The sequence below is a fragment of the Pelophylax lessonae genome (genome assembly GCF_965119305.1).
Source record: "Pelophylax lessonae genome assembly, chromosome: 1".
Lineage (NCBI taxonomy): Eukaryota > Metazoa > Chordata > Amphibia > Anura > Ranidae > Pelophylax > Pelophylax lessonae.
The window spans coordinates 476,682,848-476,710,426 of record NC_138768.1 but is presented as its reverse complement, the minus strand read 5'-3'; the positions used below and the strand labels follow the sequence as shown (position 1 = coordinate 476,710,426).

General features: G+C 45.9%; 1 protein-coding gene across 1 annotated transcript in view; it reads left to right on the top strand.

The window, feature by feature from the left end:
• The window catches only part of TJP3 (tight junction protein 3), a 498,480-nt gene that overhangs the window by 369,741 nt on the left and 101,160 nt on the right, over positions 1-27,579 (top strand). The window contains exon 16 of the mRNA XM_082257146.1: positions 26,831-26,901. Within this exon, the coding sequence (XP_082113272.1) occupies positions 26,831-26,901 (71 nt within the window). The remainder of the gene's footprint in view (positions 1-26,830; positions 26,902-27,579) is intronic.

Here is a 27,579-nt window from a genome sequence, read left to right as displayed (position 1 = left end):
TCTCGATCTCTCTCTCTCTCTCTCTCTCTCTCTCTCAATCTCACTCTCGATCTCTCTCTCTCTCTCGATCTCTCTCTCTCGATCGATCTCTCTCTCTCTCGATCTCTCTCAATCTCACTCTCGATCTCTCTCTCTCTCTCTCTCTCTCTCTCGATCTCTCTCTCGATCTTGATCTATCTCGATCTCGATCTTGATCTCTCTCTCTCTCTCGAACTCTCTCTCGATCTCTCTCGATCTCTCTCTCTCTCTCTCGATCTCTCTCTCTCTCTCTCTCTCTCTCGATCTCACTCTCGATCTCTCTCTCTCGATCTCTCTCGATCTCTCTCGATCTCTCTCTCTCTCTCTCGATCTCTCTCTCTCTCTCTCGATCTCTCTCTCTCTCTCTCGATCTCTCTCTCTCTCTCTCGATCTCTCTCGATCTCTCTCGATCTCTCTCTCTCTCTCGATCTCTCTCAATCTCACTCTCGATCTCTCTCTCTCTCTATCTCTCTCTCTCGATCTCTCTCGATCTCTCTCTCGATCTTGATCTATCTCGATCTTGATCTCTCTCTCTCTCTCGATCTCTCTCTCTATCTCTCTCGATCTCTCTCTCTCTCTCTCTCTCTCGATCTCACTCTCGATCTCTCTCGATCTCTCTCTCTCGATCTCTCTCGATCTCTCTCGATCTCTCTCGATCTCTCTCTCTCTCTCTCTCGATCTCTCTCTCTCGATCTCTCTCTCTCTCTCTCGATCTCTCTCTCTCTCTCTCGATCTCTCTCGATCTCGATCTCTCTCGATCTCGATCTCTCTCGATCTCTCTCGATCTCTCTCGATCTCGATCTCTCTCGATCTCGATCTCTCTCGATCTCTCTCGATCTCGATCTCTCTCGATCTCTCTCGATCTCTCTCTCTCTCGATCTCTCTCGATCTCTCTCTCTCTCTCTCTCTCTCTCGATCTCACTCTCGATCTCTCTCGATCTCTCTCTCTCGATCTCTCTCGATCTCTCTCGATCTCTCTCTCTCGATCTCTCTCTCTCTCTCTCTCTCTCTCTCGATCTCTCTCGATCTCTCTCTCTCTCGATCTCTCTCTCTCTCGATCTCTCTCGATCTCTCTCGATCTCGATCTCTCTCGATCTCGATCTCTCTCGATCTCGATCTCTCTCGATCTCGATCTCTCTCGATCTCGATCTCTCTCGATCTCGATCTCTCTCGATCTCGATCTCTCTCGATCTCTCTCGATCTCTCTCGATCTCTCTCGATCTCTCTCGATCTCTCTCGATCTCTCTCGATCTCTCGATCTCTCGATCTCTCGATCTCTCGATCTCTCTCTCTCTCGATCTCTCTCTCTCTCGATCTCTCTCTCTCTCGATCTCTCTCTCTCTCGATCTCTCTCTCTCTCGATCTCTCTCTCTCTCGATCTCTCTCTCTCTTTTACCACAGACGGATTAAAAATAAGGCCAATTCAACAGGAACTGGACAAATTTCAATCCATCTATCGGCAGACTGGTTGTACTGAAGTCAATGTTGCACTTTATTTGTTAACCACTTCCTGACCACCCGCCGCCTTTTTACTGTGGCAGGGTGGCTCTCCTGCGCTAACCGATGTAGACCTACGTCGGTCGCGCACGGGAAGCTTGGGGGCGAGCGGGGAAGCCGATGCATGGGTCAGGCGGCTCCAACTGCCGTCTGACACCCGCGATCGCTCCCCGTTGAGAGAGAAGGACGGTCGGTAAACACAGCTGACCGTTCTTCTCCCTGAAACATCACAGAGCTCATGTGATCCTTCTATATAGGATCACATGTCTCTATGGTCATTTCACAAACCACGCCCCCTTAGTTAGAATCACTCCCCTAGGCTCACATTTAACCCATTGATCACCCATAGGGTTAACCCCTTCCCTGCCAGTGTCATTAATTCAGTAACTGCATATTTTTAGCACTGATTACTGTAGTAATGTTACTGGTACCCCCAAAAGTGTCCACAATGTCAGTTAGGGGTCCGATCTGTCCGCCGCAATGTCGCAGACCCGCAAAAAATCGCAGATCGCCGCCATTACTAGTAAAAAAAAAATAAATAAATTACATAAATCTTTCCAGTAGTTAGTAAACTAGATAACTTTTGCGCAAACCAATCATAATACGCTTATTGCGATTTTTTTTTTTTTTTTTCTTTACAAAAATATGTAGCAGAAAACAAATTGGCCTAAAATGTTAAAACATTTTCATTTTTAAAATGTTTTTTTGAGAATGTCATATAGCAGAATATTGTTTTTTTTTTTTAAAAAATGTCACTCATTTTTTTTTTGTTTATAGCGCAAAAAATAAAACTCGTCCAGGTGATCAAATACCACCAAAAGAAAGCTCTTTTTGTGGGAAAAAAAAGGACATCAATTTTATGTGGGTACAGCGTCGCACGACCGCGCGATTGTCCGTTAAAGTAACGCAGTGCCGAATCGCAAAATAGGGCCTGTTCATTAAAGACCCCTGGTTTTTTTATACAAAGTGGTGTGCAGCTCCAGAACTATGCTGAATTCAGTGATAATTAGTTTGTAAAATGTTGGGTAATGGATATATCACACACACACATATATATACATACTTGGGGATATACTTAGGGATCCACCGATAATCAGCGACACCGATATATCGGGGGCCGATATGCACTTTCCCCAATATATCGGAATCAGCCCCTGAGGTTACCGATATTGCTGATATTTAGGGAAAGTGCATGTACTGGGGTGATGCCTGCAGCTAGAGGCATCACCCCGGTACCGGAGTCCATAGCTGACTTGTAATGACAACTGATGCGGCTGAGAAGCAGCTCGGCTGTCGTTGCAAGGAGCGGAAGGGGACGTCCCTCCACCTTCCTCGGCTTTCTACCTCCACCGTCGCCACCGAAGAGAAGACCCGGGTCTCCATGTAAAAAACCTGTGAGTGATGTCATGACATCACTTCCGGGTACTCGGCGCCGAATTCAAGAAACTGACAGCATTCAAAACAGCCAAACTTGGCATTTTGAATGCTTTTCACTGCCGATGAGGGGTTTGGGGTCTTTTAGACCCCCAGATCCCTCCACAAGGACTACCTTAAGAAAAACAAATGAAAAAAAAGGTTTCTCTTACGTCCTTTGACAGTCACCGCCGATCCATATAAGCCTTCACTATTGGATAATGGCACCCTCTGCAGGAGTAAGTTAGGCAGATAGAAATGTTAATACAAAACTTTTCTATACTTAGACACACCTCTAGGGGGCCGTCCCTAGCCATTATCCTGACCCAGTCACAAGTGGTCCTCAGTTTTATGCTGCCTAGCTTAGGAGTAGGCTAGCTTTTCTAGCCGGGACCTAGTGTCTCGGTTTTTCTTTCTGTTTTTTTCTGACAATATGTATTTTTCTTCTGAAAATAGGTTTTTATTTCTCTCACTATCACTGGTTAGTCAGGAACTTTTTCCTGAAGGACTACAAGTGGCTGCAGAGCTTGGCCTCACACTTGGTAATATAGATCCTTATGGAGTCTCAGCCTGCCAACGTGCATCGCAGGTTACTGGTGCGCCCAGGCCTCGCAACGACAGTGCCCCTCGGAAAGGGGATGAGCCTGCGGAGCTGCGTCTTCGCTGAGTGTGTCTCAACTTGGAAAGGCCCACGTGTTGCTAGCATCCCTCCTTGGCTGAGGGCACCCCCACTTCGGGTGGGAGGTCTCCTGTATCAGAGCGGTGCCTGCTTCCCTGGACTGGTGAGTACTGATACCCCCCTTGTCCCTGGGGACTTTGGGGGGTTTGTGGGCACACTCTTAGGGGATAGCAGGGCTGGTGGTCTCTGTGGGATCCCCCGTCTGGCTTGGTGTTTTCCCTCCCTCCATGGACCTGCTGAGGGCACTGTATGGGGTACTTGTGGTACCTGGGGGGTTTTGGGAGGGGCTCCATAGTGGTGTGGGGTCTCCCTAGGGTCCCCTGTGGTGGCCAGACCGTGTGTGTACGCTTAGTTTGGTGCTGTTTTAGCGCGGCCGCCATTTTAGGTGGGGGGCAGGTCACTGGGCTCTGTGTGTGGGCAGCAGCCATGTCATGTATACTGCCTTGCTGCCGATTGAGCGCCATCTTAGGTAAGGGCACATGCCCAGTAAGGGCAAGTGGCCATCTTGCTGGTGCCTTTTTACATAGAGTTTAATTAGGCACCATTTTATTGTGGCTCCTGGGCTAGACCTCTAGAGGCGTGAGGTCACTTCCTCTTTCCCTCCATTTTACCTCAGTCAGTCTGTGACAGTTTATGAAACTGTGGGGGGATTTTTACTAATGCCAAATTCATTTTTCTGCCAAAACTGTTATTTTTTGTGGATCTTGGATTTTCTGGAGCTCTTTCAAACAATGCAGGCTGCGGTGGGGTTCCGCAGGAACCGCCAATTTAAAGGGCCATCGTCCCATTTATTTTATCTTGGCTTTCTGGACTCCCAGACCAAAAATTTCCCCGCAGGCCTGGTGGGGGCTTTGGGTATTCCTGAAGCCTCTTCCCTGGTCTCCGCATTCTGCTGCTCTTGCACTTTTTTTGTATCCATTGTGGATCTGCGGAGTGCTCTTTTTAAAAAAAAAAATGTAAACAATTAACGGCCTGTGCCCTCATAGTCCTCGGACTCCGAGCCCTTAATGGTTGCCACGGATGATGTCCCTCCTGTGGGGTCCATGTCCTCCGCTTATGAGGAGGAGGGGGTGGAAAAATCTTGCTCCTCGGTAGCACGGGGACGCGCTGCCATAAGCTATCCTCATTAGCGCCATTATGGAAGCACTCCTCCGGAGTCCTCTCAGTCAAGTACAAGGGCCGAAGTCCGAAGCGCCCGGACGTCGGGTCAGGTTTCCCTGCCCTGTGAATTTTCGCAAACTTGTGCATGACCGGTGACATCTCATTACACATATAGGGAATGGGGGGGAGGGTACAGATGTAGAATTAGCCAGTGGAAAGCAAGTTTCAGAGGGCAGAAATGGGGGCATTAGCGGTAGGGTGTTCGGAGCTCCTATACCCAGGGTGGGTACGGGGAAAAATCAAGAGAGCAGCCTAAAAACATCAAAATTACGAGGCTTATATACCAATGCCAGAAGCCTGGCCAACAAGATGGGAGAGCTGGAGCTGCTGATGTTTGAGGAGGACTTAGATTTTGTGGGGATAACTGAGACTTGGTTTGACAGCTCTCATGACTGGATGGCGACCATTCAGGGGTATTCCCTTTATCGCAGAGATAGAGAGGGTAAAAAAGGGGGAGGGGTATGTTTGTATATTAAGAACAGTATACAGGTAAATATGAAGGATGATATTAATAATGGAGCTATGGACGAGGCAGAATCCCTATGGGTAGAGCTTCAAAGGAAAGGCACGGTGGGGAAGGTAATATTGGGCGTATGCTATAGGCCCCCAAACCAGAGGGAGGAGGGTGAGGTGGACCTCATGTTACAGATAGGATTGGCAGCAAGGATGGGAAATGTCATTATAATGGGGGACTTTAATTATCCTGATATAGACTGGGCAGAAGGAACCGCGCATTCAGCCAAGGCTCGGCAGTTCCTAAATGTTTTGCAGGACAATTTCATGGGTCAGATGGTGAATGCACCGACAAGAAACAATGCGGTACTTGACCTACTGATTACCAACAATACAGACCTGCTCACGGATATAGAAATACGGGACAACTTAGGGAACAGTGACCATAGGTCAATTGGTTTCAGTATTAATTACAGTAATAGGAAACACAAGGGTAATATAAGGACACTGAATTTCAAAAGAGCCAATTTCCCTAAACTGCGCTCGCTGCTAGAAAATATCAAATGGGATAGAACCCTGGGAACAAAGAACACGGAGGAAAAATGGGAGTGCTTCAAGAGCATACTTAACAAGGGGGTGGGCCAGTGCATTCCACAGGGAAATAAATTTAAAAGAGCAAAACTAAACCCTGGGTGGCTAAACTCCAACATAAAAATGTATATTAGAGCTAAAGAAAAGGCCTTCAAAAAATACAAGACTGAGGGGTCATTGGCAGCATTTAAGCATTACAAAGAGTGTAATAAGAAATGTAAAGATGAAATCAGGGCGGCTAAAATAGAACACGAGAGACATATAGCAGGGGAGAGTAAAAAAAACCCCAAGAAGTTCTTTAAGTATATAAACAGTAAGAAAGCGAGGCCAGAACACATTGGCCCCATAAAAGATGATAAAGGAAAAATGGCCACTGAGGACAGAGAAAAGGCGGAAGTGTTAAATAATTTCTTTTCTTCAGTCTTCACAAAGGAATCGGGGGGCTACACGAACCCCGCTTGTAAGGCTGAACTAAATAATACACCTCAGGAAGTGCCGCCATGGCTAACAGAGGATAGACTTAGAGCTAAACTAGAGAAACTAAACATAAATAAATCCCCGGGACCGGATGGCTTGCACCCGAGGGTTCTTAATGAGCTCAGCCAGGTGATTGCCAGACCATTATTCTTGATCTTTAAGGATAGTTTACAGACGGGTATGGTGCCAGCTGATTGGAAAAAAGCCAACGTGGTACCAATATTTAAAAAGGGGCCGAGATATATCCCGGGTAACTATAGGCCGGTCAGCCTAACATCAGTAGTCTGCAAAATTTTGGAGGGGATGATAAGGGACCACATACAAGACTTTAGTAATGAAAACGGTATTATAAGTAGTAATCAGCATGGATTCATGAAAAATCGTTCATGCCAAACCAATCTATTAACCTTCTACGATGAAGTGAGCTGCCACTTAGATAAAGGTAAGCCTGTGGATGTGGTGTATCTGGACTTTGCAAAGGCCTTTGACACCGTTCCCCACAAACGCTTACTGTACAAACTAAGGAAGGTAGGTATGGACCATAAGGTGAGTACCTGGATAGAGAACTGGCTCCAGGGGAGAGTCCAGAGGGTGGTGATTAATGGGGAGTACTCTGATTGGGCGGGTGTGGAAAGTGGGGTCCCCCAGGGTTCTGTCCTGGGACCAATCCTGTTTAATTTATTCATAAATGATCTAGAGGAGGGGATATCTAGTACAATCTCAGTATTTGCAGATGATACTAAATTAGGCATGCCAATATCTTCTATGCAGGATGTGGAAATCTTGCAAGCAGACCTGAACAAAATAACGGGGTGGGCAACTACATGGCAGATGAGATTTAATGTAGAAAAATGTAAAGTAATGCACTTGGGGGGCCAGAAACCAGAAAGCAAGCTACTCACTAGGGGGGGAACCTCTGGGTGAGTCTAGGATGGAAAGGGACCTGGGGGGTACTGATAGACAACAGGCTTGGAAGTGGCATGCAATGCCAAGCCGCTGCAAGCAAAGCCAACAGAATACTGGGTTGTATAAAAAAGGGGATTCACTCCAGAAATAAAGAGATTATTCTTCCACTCTACAAGACTCTGGTCCGGCCACATCTGGAGTATGCTGTCCAGTTCTGGGCACCGGTCCTCAGGAAGGATGTGCTGGAACTGGAGAAAGTCCAGAGAAGGGCAACAAAAATAATTAGGGGAATGGAGGACATCAGCTATGAGGAAAGACTACAAGCACTGAACTTAATCTCTCTGGAGAAGAGACGATTGAGGGGGGATATGATATCAATGTACAAATACTGGCAACCCTAGCATAAGGAACAAACTATTCAGAGAAAGGAGATACAATAAGACACGTGGCCACTCACTAAAACTTGAGGAAAGGCGGTTTAACCTTAAAGTGCGTAAGGGGTTCTTCACTGTAAGAGCGGTAAGGATTTGGAATTCTCTTCCGCAATCCTCGTATCAGCGGGGAGCATTGATAGTTTCAAAAAACTATTGGATGGACACCTTAAAGACCACAACATACAGGGGTATACAATGTACGGTTAAAAGCAAACACACACACACATCATAGGTTGAACTGGATGGACTTGTGTCTTTTTTCAGCCTCACTAACTATGTAACTATGTAACTATGTAACATATGCTGGTGGTGCCTGACGTCTTTTTCCCACTGCTATCCCTTTTTAGGAGGCCGTGATCAGACGTTGGACGGTCTCCCCTTACGTGGACCACACTGTCTCTGGGCTGCTAAATCCACCTCAATGCCAGTTCACAGATCTGGCTGATAGGCGCGTTGAGGCGCTTTCCTGTTTGCACCTGTGTTTGCCGCGGTGCTGGCCTCTCAGGCTCTCGCGGCATGGGCCAAGGTGCTTCAGGGCACCCTGGTGGCGGAGTCGACCTTTCCGACTGCCCTTGACTTGGTGGTTTCGGTTACCCGAATGGGGATGTACCTGTGTGACGCGGCCTTGGACGAGGCTCCGTTGGTCGCTCAGTTGTCTGCGGTCGGGGTCGCGATTCACCGCCTTTTTTAGCACAAAAGCTGGTCGGCTGACCACGCTTCCAGACAGACGGTGTCTGATGTTCCTTGTTGGTGAGTCATCCTTTTGGGAACACTCGGTCTGAGTTGATTAAGGGGCTTACGGGGGTTGTGCCTTAGGGGCGCAGGACAAGGGCTTCAAGCCCTCCGGTGGTCACAAGAAGCCGTGGTCGGGTGAGACAAAGGTCAGTCTGGCTCGGCAGCCCGGTCCACCTCTTCCTGCAGGGATGCACAGTGAACCCGCTTCGGGGCTTGCAGTCTCTGAACCTTTTTTTGCGGGTGCTGGAGTTCTGGATGGAATCCCTCAAAGCCAGTCATGGCGTCATTGGGTCCAGGGGACTTCCTGGCCTCCCATCGCCTTGCTGGATGAGAATCTACCCATCCCTATCTACGAGGGTTCTCAGAGATGTCTCCACTTCGCTGTGGCAGGGGAGCTGGCAGTTTTCTGGCGCTACCCTTCGGTTTCGCTTCGGCTCCCAGGTTTTTCACCAAGATTTTGGCTCCAGTCCGGGCCTTAATGCTTTTAAAGGAGATTGCGTACTCTTTTATCTGGCCGACCTCCTGTTCAGGTCGAGCTTGTGTGCATCTTTGTCTAGTTTTCTGCCGGTTTCAGACACTCCGGGAGTTTGGGTGGAACGTTCATTTTCATTGGTCGGCACTGACTCCTTCAGGTTGTCTTCATTACCTGGGGATGGTTCTGGACTCTGCTCTGGAGCGAGTTTTTTCTTCCGTTGGGCTAACCCCGGCTCCTGAGGGACGAGATTAGATCCCTCAGGGACGATGATCCCTCCTCCTTGCGGACCTATGTGCGGTCTCTGGGTCTGATGGTTTCAGCTTTTGCGGCCGTCCAGGTGGCCAGGTGATCGGTTATTGGACAAGTCGTTTCTCTGTTCCACCGGCTGCAGTCAGATCCTTTGTGGTGGCTCCGGTCGCCGACCCTGACACAGGGCCAGTCCTTTCGGCCTCTGTTGTGGACGGTGTTCACCACGGATGCCAGCCTTGTGCCCCGGGGTTGTGGTCGGCGGTGGGGGCCTCTTTGCTGTTACACGTTTTGGAGCTCCGCACGATCAGGCTTTGTCTGTTTCCGTTGGTTATCTCAACTTCAGGGGTGTCCGGTTCCAGTACGGATGGACGACAGCACGGCTGTGGCTTATATCAATCACCAAGGGGGCACCAAGAGTGCCTGGGCGGCCGAGGAAGTGGCCGTGCTCCTGTCTTGGGCCAAATTGCGCATTTCTGCGCTTTCGGCTGTTCCCATTCCGGGTGTGAAAAATTGGCAGGCGGACTGTCTGAGTCGCCTGACCTTGGACCAGGGAGGTGTTTCGTCTCCTGTGTGGCCGGTGGGGGACTCAGGACGTGGATCTGTTCATGCCCAGTCTCGACAATGGGTTTGGGAAGTTCGTGGCCGGACCTCGCTATCCTCTGGCGGACGCCACGGATGCGTGAAGGGTGCCTTTGGCACCAGTGTCAGCTGTTGTATGCCTTCCCTCCGGTTCGACTGTTGCCCAGGTTCCTCCGCAGGTTGGCGTTGGAACAGATGTCGGTCTTTCTGGTGGCCCCAGACTTGCCCCGTCGGTCCTGGTACGCGGCCATCGTTCAGATGGTCGTCGGGCCTTCCTGGTGGCTTCCGCTGCGGGACGATTTTCTGTCTCAAAGGCCGATCTTCCTTCCTGCTTTGCAGTCTCTGGCTTTCACGGCGTGGCTGTTGGAAGCCAGGTCTTGAGGGGTAGGGGTCTTCCACAGGCGGTCATCCCTACATTATTGAAGGCTCGTAAAGCTACCTCGAGGAAGATTTCTCATCGCACCTGGGAAGTGTATATGCCTGGTGCGGATCGCATGCGTTCCATCCTCGCTCCTTCTCGGTGGCGAAAGTTTTTGGCCTTCCTGCAGGAAGGAGAGGATCAGCATTTGGCGCTGAACTCGATCAAGGGTCAGTTGTCGTCTTTGGCCGTCTTTTTCCACGTCCCTTGGCATCGTATTCTTTGCTTCGCACCTTCCTCATAAGGGTGCGGCGTCTGGCTCCTCCGAGGAAGGCTCCCTTGCGTCCCCGGGGCATGAATTTGGTGTTGTCTGTGTTACAACTACCTCCCTTTGAGAACATCCGAGTTTTTCCTCTGCCTGTGTTATCCCAGACAGTTGCTTTTCTGGTGGCTATCACGTCTGCTCGCAGAGTGTCTGCATTGGCGGCTTTGTCTTGCCGTTCTCCTTATCTGGTGTTTCATAGGGATGAAGTGGTTATGCGACCCACTCAGTCTTTTATTCCCAAGGTGGTTTCTTCATTCCACCTCCACGAGGATATCATGCTGCCTTCGCTTGTGAGAAGCCCGAGCATGGCCAGGAGATGGCTTTGCATTCCTTGGATATGGTCCGGGCGGTCAGGGTTTTCCAGGCTGCCGCGGCAACTGTTCGGCAGTCTGATTCCTGGTTTGTTCTTCCTGAGGGACCTCGGAAGGGCTCAGCCGTGTCCGCAGCTACCTTTTCTCCGTGGATCAGACTGACGTTTTTTGTTTCATGCCTCTTCAGTCGAGGGTCAGGTTCCTCCTTTCCCTGTAAGGGCATTTTCTACTGGAGCTGTCAGTGTCTCTTGGGTTTTTCTCCATCAGGCTGCTCTGGCTCAGGTGTGCAAAGCAGCGACGTGGTCGTCTGTGCACTCTTTCACACAATTCTACAGAATTTATGTTTTGGCATCCTCTGATACTTCCCTTGGCCGCAAAGTTTTGAGGTGCGGCGGTTGGGGTGTTTTTTCGTTACCTTTTCAGTTGGTTGCATCTTCCCACCCCTCACACCTGCACTGCTTTGGGACTTCCCAATAGTGAAGGCTTATATGGATCGGCGGCGACTGTCGGAGGACGAAAGAGAAAATAGAATTTTTGTAAGAACTTACCATAAAATTATTTTCTCTGAGTCCTCTGACAGTCGCCGCCTCCTCCCCAATAGTACTGCTTGCTATAAACTGAGGACCAGTTGTGACTGGATCAGGGATAATGGCTGGGGACGGCCCCCTAGAGGTGTGTCTAAGTATAGAAAAGTTTCTAACATTTCTATCTGCCTAGCTTACTCCTGCAGAGGGCGCCATTACCCTATAGTGAAGGATTATATGGATCGGCGGCGACTGTCAGAGGATTCGGAGAAAATAATTTTACGATAAGTCCTTACAAAAATTCTATTTTTTTACATGTCCGAAAATATTGGCCGATACCTGTATCCGATGACCAAAATATCGGTATTGGCATTAAAAAAACGATATCAGTCGATCAGTAATATATATAGACACAGAGCTCCATATTCAGAACCATAGGGTTATATTGCCCCCTACAGGAGTAGGACTCTAAGCAGAAATAAGACATGACTACACCTATGGGCAGTCCTAGCTGGTATACATCCCCTTCTCTGCTAAAGTCCTTAATTTTTTTTCTGCCAAGTCAGGAGCAAGGACATAATTCCCTGCCGGGATCTTTGGTCCTGGCATCTTTTTCCTTTTGAATGTCATTTTTTTATCCTGTCTTCTTTCCTGTGAGATCTACAAGCCACTGCCGGGCTGGACGACGGGCTGTATAACTAGATCCAGTAGTCTGTCCCAACCCCCCCCCCAGTCTGGCCAGTGAGCACGCAGGTCAGAGCTCCACGCTAGGTCGGCCTCGACATAGCCCCACTAGACGGGTTGTTCTGCGAGATCGCTTACAACCGAGTCTTGGCCCGCAGCGTTCCACTATTTCCACAGCCCTCCCATTTCGATGGTGTGGAGGTTTTGTCTGGAGTGGTGCCCGCCTGGTTCCTGATATAGTGAGTACATGTCCCCCCTCTCCCCCTTTATGTGGTTTGTGGCGGACGCAGGCACCCCCCTGCTGCAATGTGTCCCAGTGGGTGGGTGTGGGCGGGTGGGAATGCCGCCAGCGGAATAGTCTTACTGGCTTTTGTGGTCTGGTGCCCAGATTTCTCCCTCCGTTATAGATGTGGCCTGGGCTCCAGGGGTCCCTCCTGGGAGCCTTGAGGATGCTGCATGTGGCGGCTATTTGTCCTGGTTGGCACCATTGTATTTTGGCCTGTGTGATTCTCTATGGTCAGTGGCCATTTTTGTTTGATCTGGCGTACATTAGGAGGGGCGGCCATGACAGTGGAGCCTCTGGGTAGCGATTATGGCTGCGAGGGCTCCTCCTTTTTCCCCTGGTGTTGACTCCTGGGTTTTCCTTTTCCCCTGGATGCTGCACGTGGTTACTGGCGAAGACCGGTGCTACTCTGGTGGGATGGCAAGTTCTGGCGGTGTCCCTCCCTCTCTCTCCTACAGGTTGTGGGGTGCTCTGTTTTCTGGTATCCGTGTGGTGATACAGGTGCGGTGCCTTTTGGTGGGTGAGTCCCCTAGCGGTGCTAGACACTTCCCCACCTGACCCCCTCTTGGAGGCTTCAGGTCCCTCAGAGTCCCAGCCCTCAATTGATGCACTGACGGCGGTCCTTGAGTCCTTTGTTTCCCAGGTGGAGGTGGCCTTTGTGTGGCGGGCTAGTAAAAAGCATCCCCTGCCTGGACGCTGCTGTCTTGGTTTCTAAGCTATCTTTTTCGGCAGTGGTGCCTAGGCATGTATTGTGGCTTACGTGTTGGTCTTCTTAGCACATAAGAAGTTTTTTCAAAATCTTTCAAGCTCTCCTCATGAAGTTTCCAAGCGGCCCTGGTCTGGCAAGCTGAGAGCGGGATTCTGTAAACTCACGGACAAGGCTCCTTCAGCATGAAGGTGCGCCCTCACCCATGCATGGGGTAGCGGGACGTCTTCGTTGGTTTCCGGGCCTGTGTACTTCCTTGGTAAAAGACAAATGGGTCCACGAAGTGATTCTGTCTAGTTACAAGATAGTTTCGTTCTTGCCCCCTCGAAAGGTTCTTTCCTTTCAATGTACGTCTGCCTCTGGACCGATTGCAAGCTCTCTTCGAGGGAAGTGTAGGACTTGTTGCTTCAGGGAGGGATTGTCCCAGTTCCGGTATCGAATGGTTTCAAGGTTCCTATGCAAACTTGTTTACAGTCCCAAAAAAGGAGGGCAAGGTCCGTCTGATTCAGGACCTCAAGACCCTGAACTGCTTTGTGCGGGTACAGAAATTCAGAATGGAGTTCAATCACACGTTAGTGGCATCCCTAGAGGGATTTTCTGGCCTCTATCGACATCAAGGATGCTTACTTGCACATTCCAATATGTGCCCGACACCAGGGTTTCCTCCGATTTGCTGTAAAAAAAGGAGTGCGATCAGTTCGTGGCATTACCCTTTGGTCTCGCCTCCGCTCCTCGGGTCTTCACAAAAGTGTTGGCCCTGGTACTGGCGCTGCTACGTCAGCAGGAGAATGCGGTATTGGGCTACCTGGATGACATCCTCTTGTGAGCAGAGTTCTCTTCTGCCTTGATGGAGGAAGTGGAGATCACTATACAGACCCTGAAGGAGTTCGGTTGGCTTCTGAACTACCAGAAATCTGCTCTCATTCCATCCAGAAAAATTGACTATCTGGGTCTTACTCTGGATTCAGCTCTTGCCAGAGTGTTCATTCCTCTGGACAAACTCCAGAAGTTGCAAGCTGTGATTCATCTACTTCTGTCCAGCAGGTGTTCCTCCCTCTGGACTTGCATGCAGGTGCTGGGCCTGCTGGTGTCTACTTTTGAGGTGGTTCTGTTTGCACAGTTCCATATGCGGTCCCTCCAGAGATCCTGGTGAAATGGAACAAGTGTCCAAAGTCTCTGGACAATCTGATTTGGCTGAGCCAGGAAACCAGGGGGTCCCTGGTATGGTGGCTTCGCTCTCCGGCTCTTTGGCAGGGCAAATATTTTCTCCCCTTGAATTGGACAGTGGTCACTACAGATGCAAGTCTGTCTGGGTGGGGAGGTGTCCTGGGACTGAGCTCCACACAGAGTTGTTGGACGGTGGAAGAAATCGGACGGAAGAATCCAGACTGCTGATCAATGTATTGGAACTTCGGGCAATCGGGCTGTGCCTGATCACTGGACGGATCGGCATTGGGGGCTCCCGGTACGGATCCAGTCGGACAGCGCTTTGGCGGTGGCTTATGTCAATCACCAGGGCAGAACAAAAAGTGTGTTGGCGGCTCTGAAAAAAGTAGCTGACATTCTCCATTGGGCTGAATGCTTCGTTCTGGCCCTCTCCACCGTACACATTCCAGGAGTGGAAAACTGTCTGTTAGACTGTCGGCAGGCGTTGAACCAGGGGAGTGGTCCCTTCATCCGGGCGTATATTATCTGCTATGTCTGCGGTGGGTCAACCCAAAGGTAGACTTGTTGGCGTCTCAGCTCATCAGAAAAGTACCGAGGTTTGTGGCAAGGTCACAGGATCCTCTGGTGGATACCACAGATGCCCTGGTGGCCCCGTGGGGCCAGTATTATCTAATCTACGCCTTCCCTCCTATCAAGCTTCTTCCGTGGCTTTTGTGCAGGATTGAGGCCGAAGGTATTCCTGTCATTCTGGTGGCCCCAGATTGGCCTTGACAGTTTTGGTACGCCGACCTAGTGCGATTGGTCACCAACATCCCTGCCTCTCAGGGAGGGCCTGCTGTTCCAAGGGCCGATCTTCCTTCCCGCTTTACATACAGTCGCTGGCTTTGACAGCCTGGCTGTTGAAAGCCAGGTGCTGAAGGATAGAAGTTTGCCTGGGTCTGTGATTCCAACACTGCTGAAGGTGAGAATCTACCTCCTAGGAAGATTTACCATCGTACATGGAAAGCGTGCATTTCGTGGTGTGAGTCGATCGGTGTTCACCCTTGTTCGTTCTTTTTTGGTGGCTCTGATTTTTTCCTTCCCTCGACGAGGTGTTGAGCAGATCTTGGCTTTGAGTACCATCAAGGGCCATCTGTGTCTGCCTCTGTTGGCGGTCTTCTTTCAGCGACCCCCTAGCCATACATTCCTTTGTGCGTACTTTTATTTAAGGGCTTCGACACCTGGCTCCGCCAGTGTGGTCTCCTCTACCGTCGTGGGAATTGAACTTGGTACTCTCCAGAAGCCTCCATTTTGAACATATTCGGGAGATTCCCCTGCTTATGCTGTCTTAGAAGGTATCCCTTTTGGTGGCCATCACCTCTGCTCACAGGGTGTCAGAATTGGCTGCATTTTGTCGTAGCCCCCATCTGGTGGTCCACAAAGATAAGGTGGTTCTTCATCCACGCCCATCATTCCTACCTAAGGTGGTCTCCGACTTCTTTTTGAAGGAAGACATTGCGTTGTCTTCCCTGTGTCCCAAGGAATTTGCGTTGCATGCCTTGGATGTGATTTGAGCGATTCAGGTGTATCTGGCAGCCGCTGAGTCTTTTTGGAGGTCAGATTAGCTGTTTGTGATCACGGACGGGCTAAGAAAAGGGCTGTCCCCTTCTTCTGGGACCATTTCCTGATGGATCGGACAGACATGGACTCAGGCCTTTGTGATCAGGGAGAAATGGAAAATGTTCTAATAAGCGCTAATACCAATGTGGAGTAAGCTGCCAGCACAAAAAAAACTGATCAACAAGTTAAAGAAATGTAAAAAAAGGAAATATGTGCAGCGCTAAAATTAGATAACTGTATAAACATAATAATACCAGCTTGTGATAACATGGACAATATAAGTCACTTAATAATTCAAATAAGTCCCATGTCCAAAAAATGGAAATAAATCAAAATGAAGATAAAGTCCCAAAAAAATGTGATGTATCTTGATGGTGAACACAATAATATCACAATGTGAGAATGAATATCCCATCACCAGATAAACAAAAGAATTGGGCGCTCACCAGATCCAGTGGGTCTGCATTACCATATAGCAAGCAGACTAAGTTTTTAAATGATGATCCAGATTCCTCCTATAAATGCGACCATGTAGTTTCAGGCTCATGAAGTGGTGGAGGGAGGGATGGAATTCTCTCATAGCCAAGTAACATGAAAGCCAGAAATAGTGCTTTCTATTAGAATACTTCTAATAAAAAAAGGAAATGCACTTACAATGTTCGCATGGTAACAGACAATAAAGATATAGATGAAATTCTTTTTTTTGTATACAAACTTTTATTGAAAGGAAACAGAAGATGGTGGTACAAAAATAATTGGTACATTAATACAAATAATGGTATCATGTAGAGTAAATAGAAATATAACCATCTTAAGTAATTTCAGGTTATCTCCATTAAATATGGGAGTTTGATATCAAAATAACAACAAGGATATCAAAAATATAGTTCCTGGATATAGGTACATAGCAGTATAGTTAGAAAGGGAGTTTCATAACACTAAGCGTTAGGCCGGATATCCGGTGTCAAATGAAAGGGTTTTAAATAGTTAGTCACCTGTACAGTAGTTAGAAAAAAATATATCTTGAGTGTGTGATCCATGGGTCCCATTTATTAGTGTGAAATTTCATAGAGTTGTATATAGTATGAAACATTTTTTCCATAATATAGATCGAATTTATTCTTGTTTTAAGTTGTGAAACCGGGAAAGAGTTTGATTTCCAATGAATGGCAATCAGCCATTGTATAGCAACTGAGATAGTGTGAATTAGTCTAGTGTGAGGTATGGATAAATTAATAATTGGTGAAAAAAGTAAGCAATTAGATGGAGTAAGGGTGATGTTAGTATCTGCGATTTTTGAAGAAAAAATTTCCAATTGGCGCCAGATGAAAGAAATTTTATCGCAATACCAAATGTGGGTAAAGGAACCAGGAGAGGAGCAGCCTCTGAAACAATTTCAGGGACTGGAAGGGAAAATAGCGTGAAATTTAAGAGGTGTTAAATACCATCTTGTAAGCAATTTGATCAGTGTTTCCCTAATAGTGAGGGATCTTGTAAATTTTCTGCGATTGTCAATATTCACATACCAATCTTCTATGGTTAGAGTAAGCGAACATTCATTCTCCCATTTGAGCATATATGGGAGCTTGTTTGGAGGATTGGTATTAATTAAGTTATTATAAATTAAAGAAATAAGGCCTTTACCTCTAGGGTCTTTGCGGCATATATTTTCATAAAAGGTAGGGGGATCCAGATTGGAAAGTGGATAATATTTATGAAAAAAATGTCGAATTTGTAAAAAGTTGCAATGCTCCAAATTCGGAAGGTTATATTTTGATTGTAGGGAGGAGAAATCAACAAAACTCGAATCGGTGATGAATTTAGATAGAGTTATTAGGTTTTTACTAATCCAAGGAGAGAGGATACTCGTGTTATAAAGACCTAATGGACATTTTGGGTCACCAAGGTAAGTGGCATTAATAGGAGATGTAGAGGACAAATGGAATTTAGAAACATATGTTCTCCAGAGTGATAGTGACTGAGAGACGAGTAAATTTAACCACTTGCCGACTGCCTAACGCCGAACTACGTCGGCAGTCAGCCCCTCACAGGCAAAGTGACGTAGGGCTACGTCACTAGCTTGTGAGGGTCTAGGGAGCGAGCGCGCGCCCCCGCTCCCGCGTGGTCACGGACCCCCCCGCGCGCGTGTGACCAGCGGACCCGATGTCCGCCGGTCACTCGGCGATCGGCGGGGGAGAGGGAGAATGTCAGGCAGCTTGTGTAAACAAGCCACCTGTCATTCTCCTCGCTGTAAAGACACTGAATACACGGATCTAGTATGTAGATCCGTTGATCAGTGTCCTTACAGCTCAAGCCACAGCCAATCACAGTAGAAAGCACGCCCCTAGGGACACACACAGCCCCTCCCTCCCAAATAAAGTTAACCCCTTCACTACCAGTGTATTTTTACAGTAACAGTGCATATGTATAGCACTGATTACTGTAGAAATGTCACTGGGACCCCCAAAAGTGTCACAAATGTCAGTCAAGGGTCGGTTCTCTCCGCCCCAATGTCGCAGTACCGCAAAAAAAAATCGCAGATCGCCGCCATTACGCGTTAAAAAAAAAAAAAAATGACAAAAATCTTTCCCTTTGTTAGTAAACGCGATAACTTTTGCGCAAACCAATCAAAATACGCTTTTTGCGATTTTTTTTTTACCAAACATAGGTAGCATAAAACAAATTGGCCGAAAATGTTAAAAAAATTTTGATTTTTACATTTTTTTTGGGGGGAATTTCATATAAAAAAATGTGAAAAATATTGTTATTTTTGCAAAATTGACGCTCTTTTTTTGTTTATAGCGCGTGATCAAAAAATCGCACAGGTGATCAAATACCACCAAAAGAAAGCTCTGTTTGTGGGAAAAAAAGGACGCCAAATTTGTTTAGGTACAGCGTCGCACGACCGCGCAATTGTCCGTTAAAGTCACGCAGTGCCGAATCGCAAAATACCCCCTGGTCAGGAAGGGGGTAAAATCTTCCGGGGCTTAAGTGGTTAAGGATTTGAGTTTTGGTAATGGAATATTTTTGGACCATAGAATACCAGAGATATGATAAGGGAGAATAGACTGTTTTTCAAATTGTATCCAGGGAACTCTGGAGTTTGGGATATGCCATTGGGCCATCTGAGAAAATCGAGACAATAAATAGTATAGCCAAAAGTCAGGTACTCCCAAACCACCCTTATGTTGTGAAGTAAATAAAACCATTTTAGAAAATCGGGGATGAGGATTTGACCATATGAACTTATTAATTTCTTTTTGGAACTCCGTAATGAAGTATTTGTTTATCCTAATGGGAATAGCTCTTAATAGGTAAAGGACTTTTGGTAGGACAGTCATTTTGACCGCAGTGACTCTGCCTAAGAAGGAAATGTGAAAGGCCTTCCACATTTTGAGGGTCCTTCTGATTTTTAAAAAGAGAGGTGTGAAATTTTTTGCAAAAAGGGATTTAATGTCTGGGGTGAGGTGGACCCCTAAGTAGGAGATAGCTGAGATGGACCACTTAAAATTAAAGGATTGTTGAAGAGCGCTAAGTTGTGAAGTGGGAATATTAAGTGGCATACCGATTGATTTAGAGACATTGACGGTAAGGCCTGAGAATGAGGAGAATATTTGTAAAGTCTTAAATAGGTTTGGTAGAGATGTTATAGTTTGGGATATAAAGAGTAGCATGTCATCAGCGTACATACTAAGTTTATACTGTTTATTAGAGGAATTATATCCTTTAATATCAGGGTGGGACAAAATGGCTATGGCAAGGGGTTCAATGGCTAAGGCGAATAGTAATGGGGAAAGGGGACAGCCTTGTCTGGTGCCTCTACCGAGTTGAAAAAATTGAGAATTGCAACCTGGAATACGAACTCTAGTCTAAGGGTTTTTATATAACGCTTGAAAAGCGTGTAAAAATTCTCCATGTATGCCATATTTGGGGAGGATGTTATTCAGGTAGTCCCAGGAGACACTGTCAAATGCCTTATTTATGTCTAAACTTAAAAGGAGAAGGGGTACAGATTTAATGTTCACTTCTTGGATGATGTTAGTGGCGAGGCGTATATTGTCAGTGATCTGACGGCCTGGGATGAAGCCTGATTGGAAGGGGGATACTAGTGAGGCAATAATTGAGGAGAGTCTATTCGCTAAAAGTCTAGAGAAGATCTTAAGGTCATTATTAATAACGGAAATCGGTCTGTAGTTTTGTGGGAGGGTGTGGTCTTGGGGTGTTATTGAGAGTGAAATATTCTTCTATGGTGGAGGCGATCTCCTGTTGGATTGAGGGGTCAGTAATCAGGGCTTCGTTAAGTCTCCATGAGTAAGGAGTGTGAGAAGGAGGAGGTTATGTGATGATCGGACCATGATACAGGGTATATTGAAGCAGCGGTGGAATTGGATAAAATTATAGGAGTGCAAAATATATAATCTAATAGAGAGTATGATTGATGTGGGTGAGAGTAGAAAGTATACTCTTTGGCACCTATATTTAATGCTCTCCAAGAGTCAATGAGTTGTAAAGAATTTAGGGTGGAGTTTAAAGATTTGGAAAAGGCATTTAAAGAAGGGGAAATTTTGCTACGGTCTAAAGTTGGCTGTGCAACAGAATTGAAATCTCCCCCCAAAATGATGTGTGTGGAGTTATATTTTTGTAAGACCTCAAAGAACCTGATGAAAAAGGAGGCTTGTGCATCACTAGGGGCATAGATGTTGGCTATTGTGAGATCTCTACCTGCCAAACAGCCTTTTATAATAATGTAGCGACTTTCGGGGTCCTTATAAACATGTTGTATTTCCATTGGGAAGGTGTGGTGTAGAAATATCGCCACACCCTTGGTTTTGGAATCGGAAGCAGTGTAGAATGTTTGGTTGTAGGCTTTGTGGAAAAAGGTAGGGTGATTATCTGACTTAAAATTTGTTTCTTGTAACAGGATGACCTTGGCCTGAAGGTTTTTATAATGGAAAAAGGCTTTTTTGCGTTTGATCGGGGAATTAAAGCCTTGTACATTATGTAAAACAATGACTATAGCCATATTAATGTGTAAATATCCGAACGTTGGAATATTATTACTAAACAGAAAGGAGTAGAGTGGGGTGATACAAATGTATGGGCTGTAACAGGGCCCAAGTGAATGAGGTTGAGTATACCAATTTCGGAATAACCAGTCAAGGTTAATTCGGGGACATAAAACTTATACCGAAATATTGTACCATAACAAAGTTGAACAGTATAGTTTAGAATACCAAAAATAGTAGATGTAGACATCAGTGTGATAGAATACATGAAATACGATACAGGGTCCAGAGTAGGGAAAAACTCTGGACAACAAAACAGAAGCAAGAGACTAATTCGTCTCAATCTCGGTCTGACCACAGACCTAGAGGGAACCAGGATCCACAGCCAGAGGAAAAAAGGAAAAAAAAGAGGAACAGATCCCTGATTTGTGGAGTCCGGAACCCACCAGATCATGGGTGGAATCGTGTCGGCATAAAAAAGGGCAACTGCAATAGAGAAACAAATTAACCGTGAGAAATAGATAAAGTTGAGACTTGTTGAGGACTCGAATAAGGGGAGGCGCATGGGGGTGTAAGGCACCAAATTGTATTTTACCTGCCTTTCACCTTTTCCACCTTTAACTAGGAAGAATATTATAGGCACACAAATAAACTATTATGTCAATATAATATATCATTATTGGGAGCAGGTTTGTTGACCGCTAAAAAGTGCATTGAGGTAATTAGATAGATATCACAACAAAGTGAGGTAACCTTTCCAGTCTAGTGACTATATAGAAAAAAAACCATCAGAACAGTACATTCCTTAATTAATTGGCTAGAAAAATATAAATCAGCATTAGTGGAAATTTAAGTAGAGTAAGCAATAGAAAAAATAGTGCAGGCACCAAAAGTGTTGCAATATTCAAAGGCGACAGACCTGTGGTGAAGACTTGGCACATAAACGAGAAGCCAACAGGCTGTAACTTTGCAAAGTCACCACAAGATGTCCTCAGTGTAACATATGGGTCCAAAACAGTAAAAAGCCAAAAACCTGAAAACAAATTTTTTCTCATAGGCAAAATAGAAAAAGGATTTTACAGTGTTCAACCACTCCTAATTAACCACAAGATCAATCCTGATAACGAGGGCCAGCTTCATGGCGGAGTCTGCGCCTATCCCTGTGTGGAGTTGGCCCATTCCAGATTGGGATGGGGCATGGGGTGGAGGGGGAGCGAGGTATAGTACCTGGATCCAGAAGTCCTAATTTAATGAGGATGTCTTGACCTTCCGGGATAGATGTTGCAATATAAGTTGAGCCATTATGTGGAACAATCAATTTAAAGGGAAAGCCCCAACGATAACGGATTTTGGCTGAGGAAAAGGCTGAAGTAATTTCTTTAATTTTCCTTCTCCGATCCAATGTAGCCTGTGAGACATCAGGGTAAATTTGGATAGGAAAACCGTCTAACTTGAGGTTGCGCGTGTTACGTGAGGCTCTTAAAATTTCCTATTTGATAAGAAAGTCCTTCATGCAGAGTATAATGTCTCTGGGGGGTTTGTCTGGGGGGGGGTTGGCTCTAAGGGCACAATGGATCCTATCGCAGGTAAATGCTTGTGGAGTTTGATCCGGGAGAAGGCTCTGGAATAATCTAGTGGCGAATGCTATCAGATCAGTGACCGATTCAGGGGCACCTCTCATTCTGAGGTTATTCCTCCTATTCCTATTATCGAAGTCCTCGACACGGGCTTGGAGCTGGGAAAAAGCAGAGGAAAGAGCATCATGTTCCCTGGATAGATCATTAAAAGCGATAGCTAATTTGTCGTGCTTATTTTCAAGGAGGTCTGTACGAGTGCCAAGAGCTGCAATTTCTTGGGACAGTGTATTTGTGGATTTCTGTAATTCTGTTTGGAATTTATTCAGTAATTTGGAGCAGAGATTCTCAAGACTGCTATCGAAGTCCTGTTTGGTGAGGTGGTTGTGCTCATTATTAGCTGCAGAGCTGGCAGACGGTTGAGAAGGCTTTGGCATGAGTGGAATGGGAGCTGAAGTTTCTGCAGGGGAGGAGGGTGAAGACGTGGCGTTATGATGTGCCATGTTGTATTTTTCTTGTGATCTTAGGAGGTACTGCGTGAGTGTTTTCTGGGGTCCCCTCCGTAGTTTTTTGCGTGAGGTCAGCATACACGGTGTCTGGGATCCAGGGGTATGTATATAGTGAACAAACGGTGTTCGTCTGGCCCTGGTATAGCGGTTTTATGCCCTGTGCATAGCGGAGCTTACTTCAGATGAGGTTGCACTGCCCCTTGTAACGCATGTGCCCCTGCATAATCACATCCAGTATGTAAATAGGAATGAATCAAGTCCTTTATAAGCAATAGAGTGTACTGCAGTTGGATTCCTATATTATTGAGACAGCTGTGCAATACTCTGCAGGACTAGTTAAGCTGTGTGACAGGATCAATCCTTGAAATGCTCTGCACACCCTGCACAGCACTGGATCAACTGTGCGATACTCTGCAGGACCAGCCAGGCTGTGTGACAGGACCAGTCCAGTCTATAAAGCTTGAATAAATGTGTCACTGCTTGGATCATACGACCAGAATAGCTTTAAGGAGGAGAGGCTGTGCCTGGGAGAGATAATAGAGCTGCCTGTAGTAGGCCTGTGTCCCCTTGATTAGGTGCAATGGCCGGTGGTACGGCCTATAGGGATCTGCGGGTACACAGGTGGAGTGCCTGGGTGGAGCAGGGGTTTACTGTATTGGAGCGGGATGCCTGGAGATCAGTCCAAGATACCACTACACCAGTCGGATGTGTCGGCCCTACCGTGTCCCGTATGCGCGGTCGCGCTCATTTTCAGGCTAGGCCGCAAGAACGGAGCTCAGCCGATCGGTGTCCTATCCGTTCCAGAACGGTACTGGCCGGGTCGTGGGGGTCTGATGATGCACCCAGTGGTGTTGTGGTGCTCGCAGGGTGGAAGATCTCGGAGGATGGAGGCCGATGTTGATGTAATCTGGCGGAGCTCTCCTCTCGCACGTCTGCTCAAGATGGCTGCCGGACACGCCCCTATAGATGAAATTCTATTCGAGCTCCTGACGCGAATCGTCCACATAGACATCATCAGAGGATATTGCTCGTTGCATAGGAGGATAATAACTATTTTTATAGTCCCATAAGTGCTGGTGAGAAATCTACAATTGATTTAATTAAGCATTGCCTCACCATTTCCGCCAAAATGGCGCTGGCGTGCGCTCCAAGCCTCTTTTTGAATAGAGGATTGTAATAGGCCGATAATTACACTGCAGGGGTGAATGCCGGGCGTAACGTCACTTCCGGTCAAAACCGGAAGTGAGGTGTGCAAGACATCCAGGAGCGTTCCTAGCCTCATTCTGAGGCAGATCTAACAAATTAAGGATTATTGAGATAACGTGGGCCCTATGAGAGGCCGCGGACCCCGGAAGTCACTATTAGGAACTGTAATAAAGGGGACATAATGCCACACCAACAAATAGGGACCAAAAACAGATCCAAGCCTCTTTTTGAATAGAGGATTGTAATAGGCCGATAATTACATCTCACTGCGGAAGTAAATGCCGGGCGTAACGTCACTTCTGGTCAAAACTGGAAGTGAGGTGTGCAAGACATCCAGGAGCGTTCCTAGCCTCATTCTGAGGCAGATCTAACAAGTGAAGGAATATTGAGATAACGTGGGCCCTATGAGAGGCCGCGGCCCCCGGAAGTCACTATTAGGAACTGGAATAAAGGGGACATAATGCCACACCAACAAATAGGGACCAAAAAGGGATCATTTTGAGCAACCAATCACTAAATAACAGTAATTGAACCAATGACCATCAAAAGTTACAATATAAATATAAACAATAAAAACTAAGAAACCTTTATAATGACTAAACTTAATCAAAATTTCATGTTGGCATAAAAAACATATAATTAAATAAACATATTAAAAATAACTAAATATTAAAAATATGTATTAATATATGACACCCAGTAGATAATGATATCATAGGGACAAAATAGCCAGAGATTGATTAATAAAGGGAGACTAAACATAGAATTTAATTAAAAAGGACTAAATATATTTAAAATTCCAGAGATCAAGCAAAAGAAAAAGAAAAAAAAGGGACATTTAAGAGGTATTAATAAAATAATTCTTGGGCCTTCCGTCATCAGGTGCCAGTGGTGCAGGTTTGCAAGGCTGCCCCTTGATCATCTGTGCACATTTTCACTAAGTTCTACAAGGTGGATGTGTTGGCATCTGCGAATGTTTCCTTTTGGCCGCAAGGTTTTGCAGGCTGCTGTTTAGAGGGTCTGTTCCCTCTTTGGGGGTGTATTCAGGTTGGGCTCCAGTTGTTTTTTGTTGAGCTCCTGTTACCTAGTTGGCTCTTGTGTTTTAGCCTTGGGATTATTTGTTGTCCCACCCCTCATGTTTGGCACTGCTTGGGGATGTCCCTATGGTTCTGAATAGGGAGCGCTGTGTCCGTCAATGAACGAAAGAGAAAATAGGATTTTTATACTTACCGTAAAATCCATTTCTCTGAGTTCATTGATGGACACAGCACCTACCCTTCTATGGAGTTTTAATACTTCTGACACTGCTTGTTACTAAACTGAAGGCCTATAGCAGAGAGGGGGTTGTATACCATCTAGGACTGCCCATAGGTGTGACCCAATCTTTTTTCTGCATAGTGTCCTTCTCCTGTAGGGGGAGATATAACCCTATGGTTCTGAATATGGAGCTCTGTGTCCGTCAAACTCAGAGAAATGGATTTTACGATAAGTACAAGAATCCTATTTTTCTGCATATTTTAATTACATTGAAGACACTACTACATTACGTAAACGAGATGTACAGCCAAAGTTTGTTTGGCTGTATATCTATGGATCACAGGAGTGCAGTTCATTCTGCACTCCTGTGACCCATTTTCAGCAGAGAGTGGGCTGAAGTCCCCTCTCTGCTGACGTCACAGAAGTCGGTCCAGGCACCGCGTCATCACGACAATGGAAGTCGGAGAGCATGAGCCAGCCCTCCACAGCCCAGCGTATAGTGAGCGAGTAGGGGGCAGAGAAGAGAGCCTCTGACTGACACTCGGGGAGCTGTCAGAACTGAGCAATCGTCTGGGGAACAGATGCAGCATTGAACTGATGCTGCATCCACCTAGGTAAGTATAAATTTATAAAAAAAAAAAAAAAAGAAACTAAAACTTCTCTTTTAAAAAACATTGAAATACTTTCATTACCAAGATCTAGTTTGTCTTATGGTGGGTATACAAACTTTGATCGATATGCCATGCACAGGAAAGTGTATTTTAGTTGATATTTAGGCTTACAATTCTTGCTATTGATTGCATCTGTTTCAACCATGTAATCTAATAACTTGATCAAAACACAATTTTTTTCACTATCAAATTATCTCAGTGCTGCCAGTCAATGCAAAACCATTAATAATTTTTCATCCTGGCTGTTCGACTCGGGTCTGATCTAAACTAAAATTCTAAATCTATTAGAACAGAAGTTATAGGTATTCGATCGGTTTGACAAATCGCACATCGATCAGGTGATAAAATCGGAACATGTATGGCTACCATTGAAGGGCAGATATTCTGCTTTTACTGTTTAATATGAATGTACATCTTACATTTATTTGATGCTATGTGTGTTCCCTTACTTTTCAATTCTGGTTTACAGTATGCTCTGAAGAGTATGTGAGTTTGGCAGTCAGTAATGCTATGTTTATTAGGATCTATATGGCTCCGTAGAGATATTTACCTCTGTACCTTACAGATTTACATCAGTGAGCAAATATTCAGGAATTTTTGAGATGGAAAATAATCATGGGCATATTTCTCATGCTCACATATTCAGTAATTCTCTTCTAGGATTTTTTAGGGGTTTAGTATCTGCCTAGCAGTGTTCCTTAATCACTGTTTCATCCTAACTTCTTTTGGTGACAGTTCTTCATATTTTGTGACTTTATAACATATATCCCATTCTGATGGCTTTTGCGTTCAACTATTTGTATATATGTATGCAATGTAACATAAATGTACTTTGTCCACTGTTATTGACTGACCCCTGTTCCTTTTTTCTCATCATTTGTGAATGTGATGTTGATTTTTGTTTCATGTACAGTATTGTGTTAACATCCTGACTGCAAATATAGTTTAAGTATGCCTTAGAAAGTCTGATACTTTATTTGCAGAAACTGTTGCTCGTGATGATGGAAATTCCAAAGTCATAAAACTTCAGGTGGTGAGAGAGATTGCTGAAAGGGTAAGAAAAGAGACAAGCTGAAATATAAAAAATAAAAAATCAACTGTAGTGCTTAGTCCATTAAAGTGTTACTAAACCCACAACAGTAAAATCAGTCTGTATATGCAGTAAAGCATGCTTGTTATAATCAATGCGGAACCTAAGGAGGTAATCCTCTGCATGGTGTAAAAAGGCTGCTTGATCTTGTATGCTCCTCTTTTCTCTTTTGTTCATTGACGGACACAGCTCCATATCTTCTTGACCCTTGGGTTTAAGGTGCCCCCTACAGAAGTAGGACACTAGGCCGAAAAAAGTTTGACTAAGCCTAAAGGGCAGTCACAGGGGGTATACTCCCACTTCCTGCTATAGGTCTTCAGTTTTTTTTTTTTTTCTGCCTAGTCAGGAGTAAAGACCTAGTTCCTTGCTGGGATCTCTGGTTCTGGCATTTTTTTTCCTTTTTAACTGAATTTTTTCTTCTTTTTTATTTTTTGTTCCTGTGAGAACTACAATTAATTCAGTTCCTGTGAGAACTACAATCAACTGCCAGACTGGGCAACGGACTGGATATCCTAGATCCTTACGGTCTTCCCAGTCTGGTCAGCGAGCATGACCCGACCAAAGCTCCACGCTAGGTTGGCTGCAACATAGCCCCACTGGACGGGGGCTGGCCGGCGAGTTAAACGCCTCGCGAGGATGCAT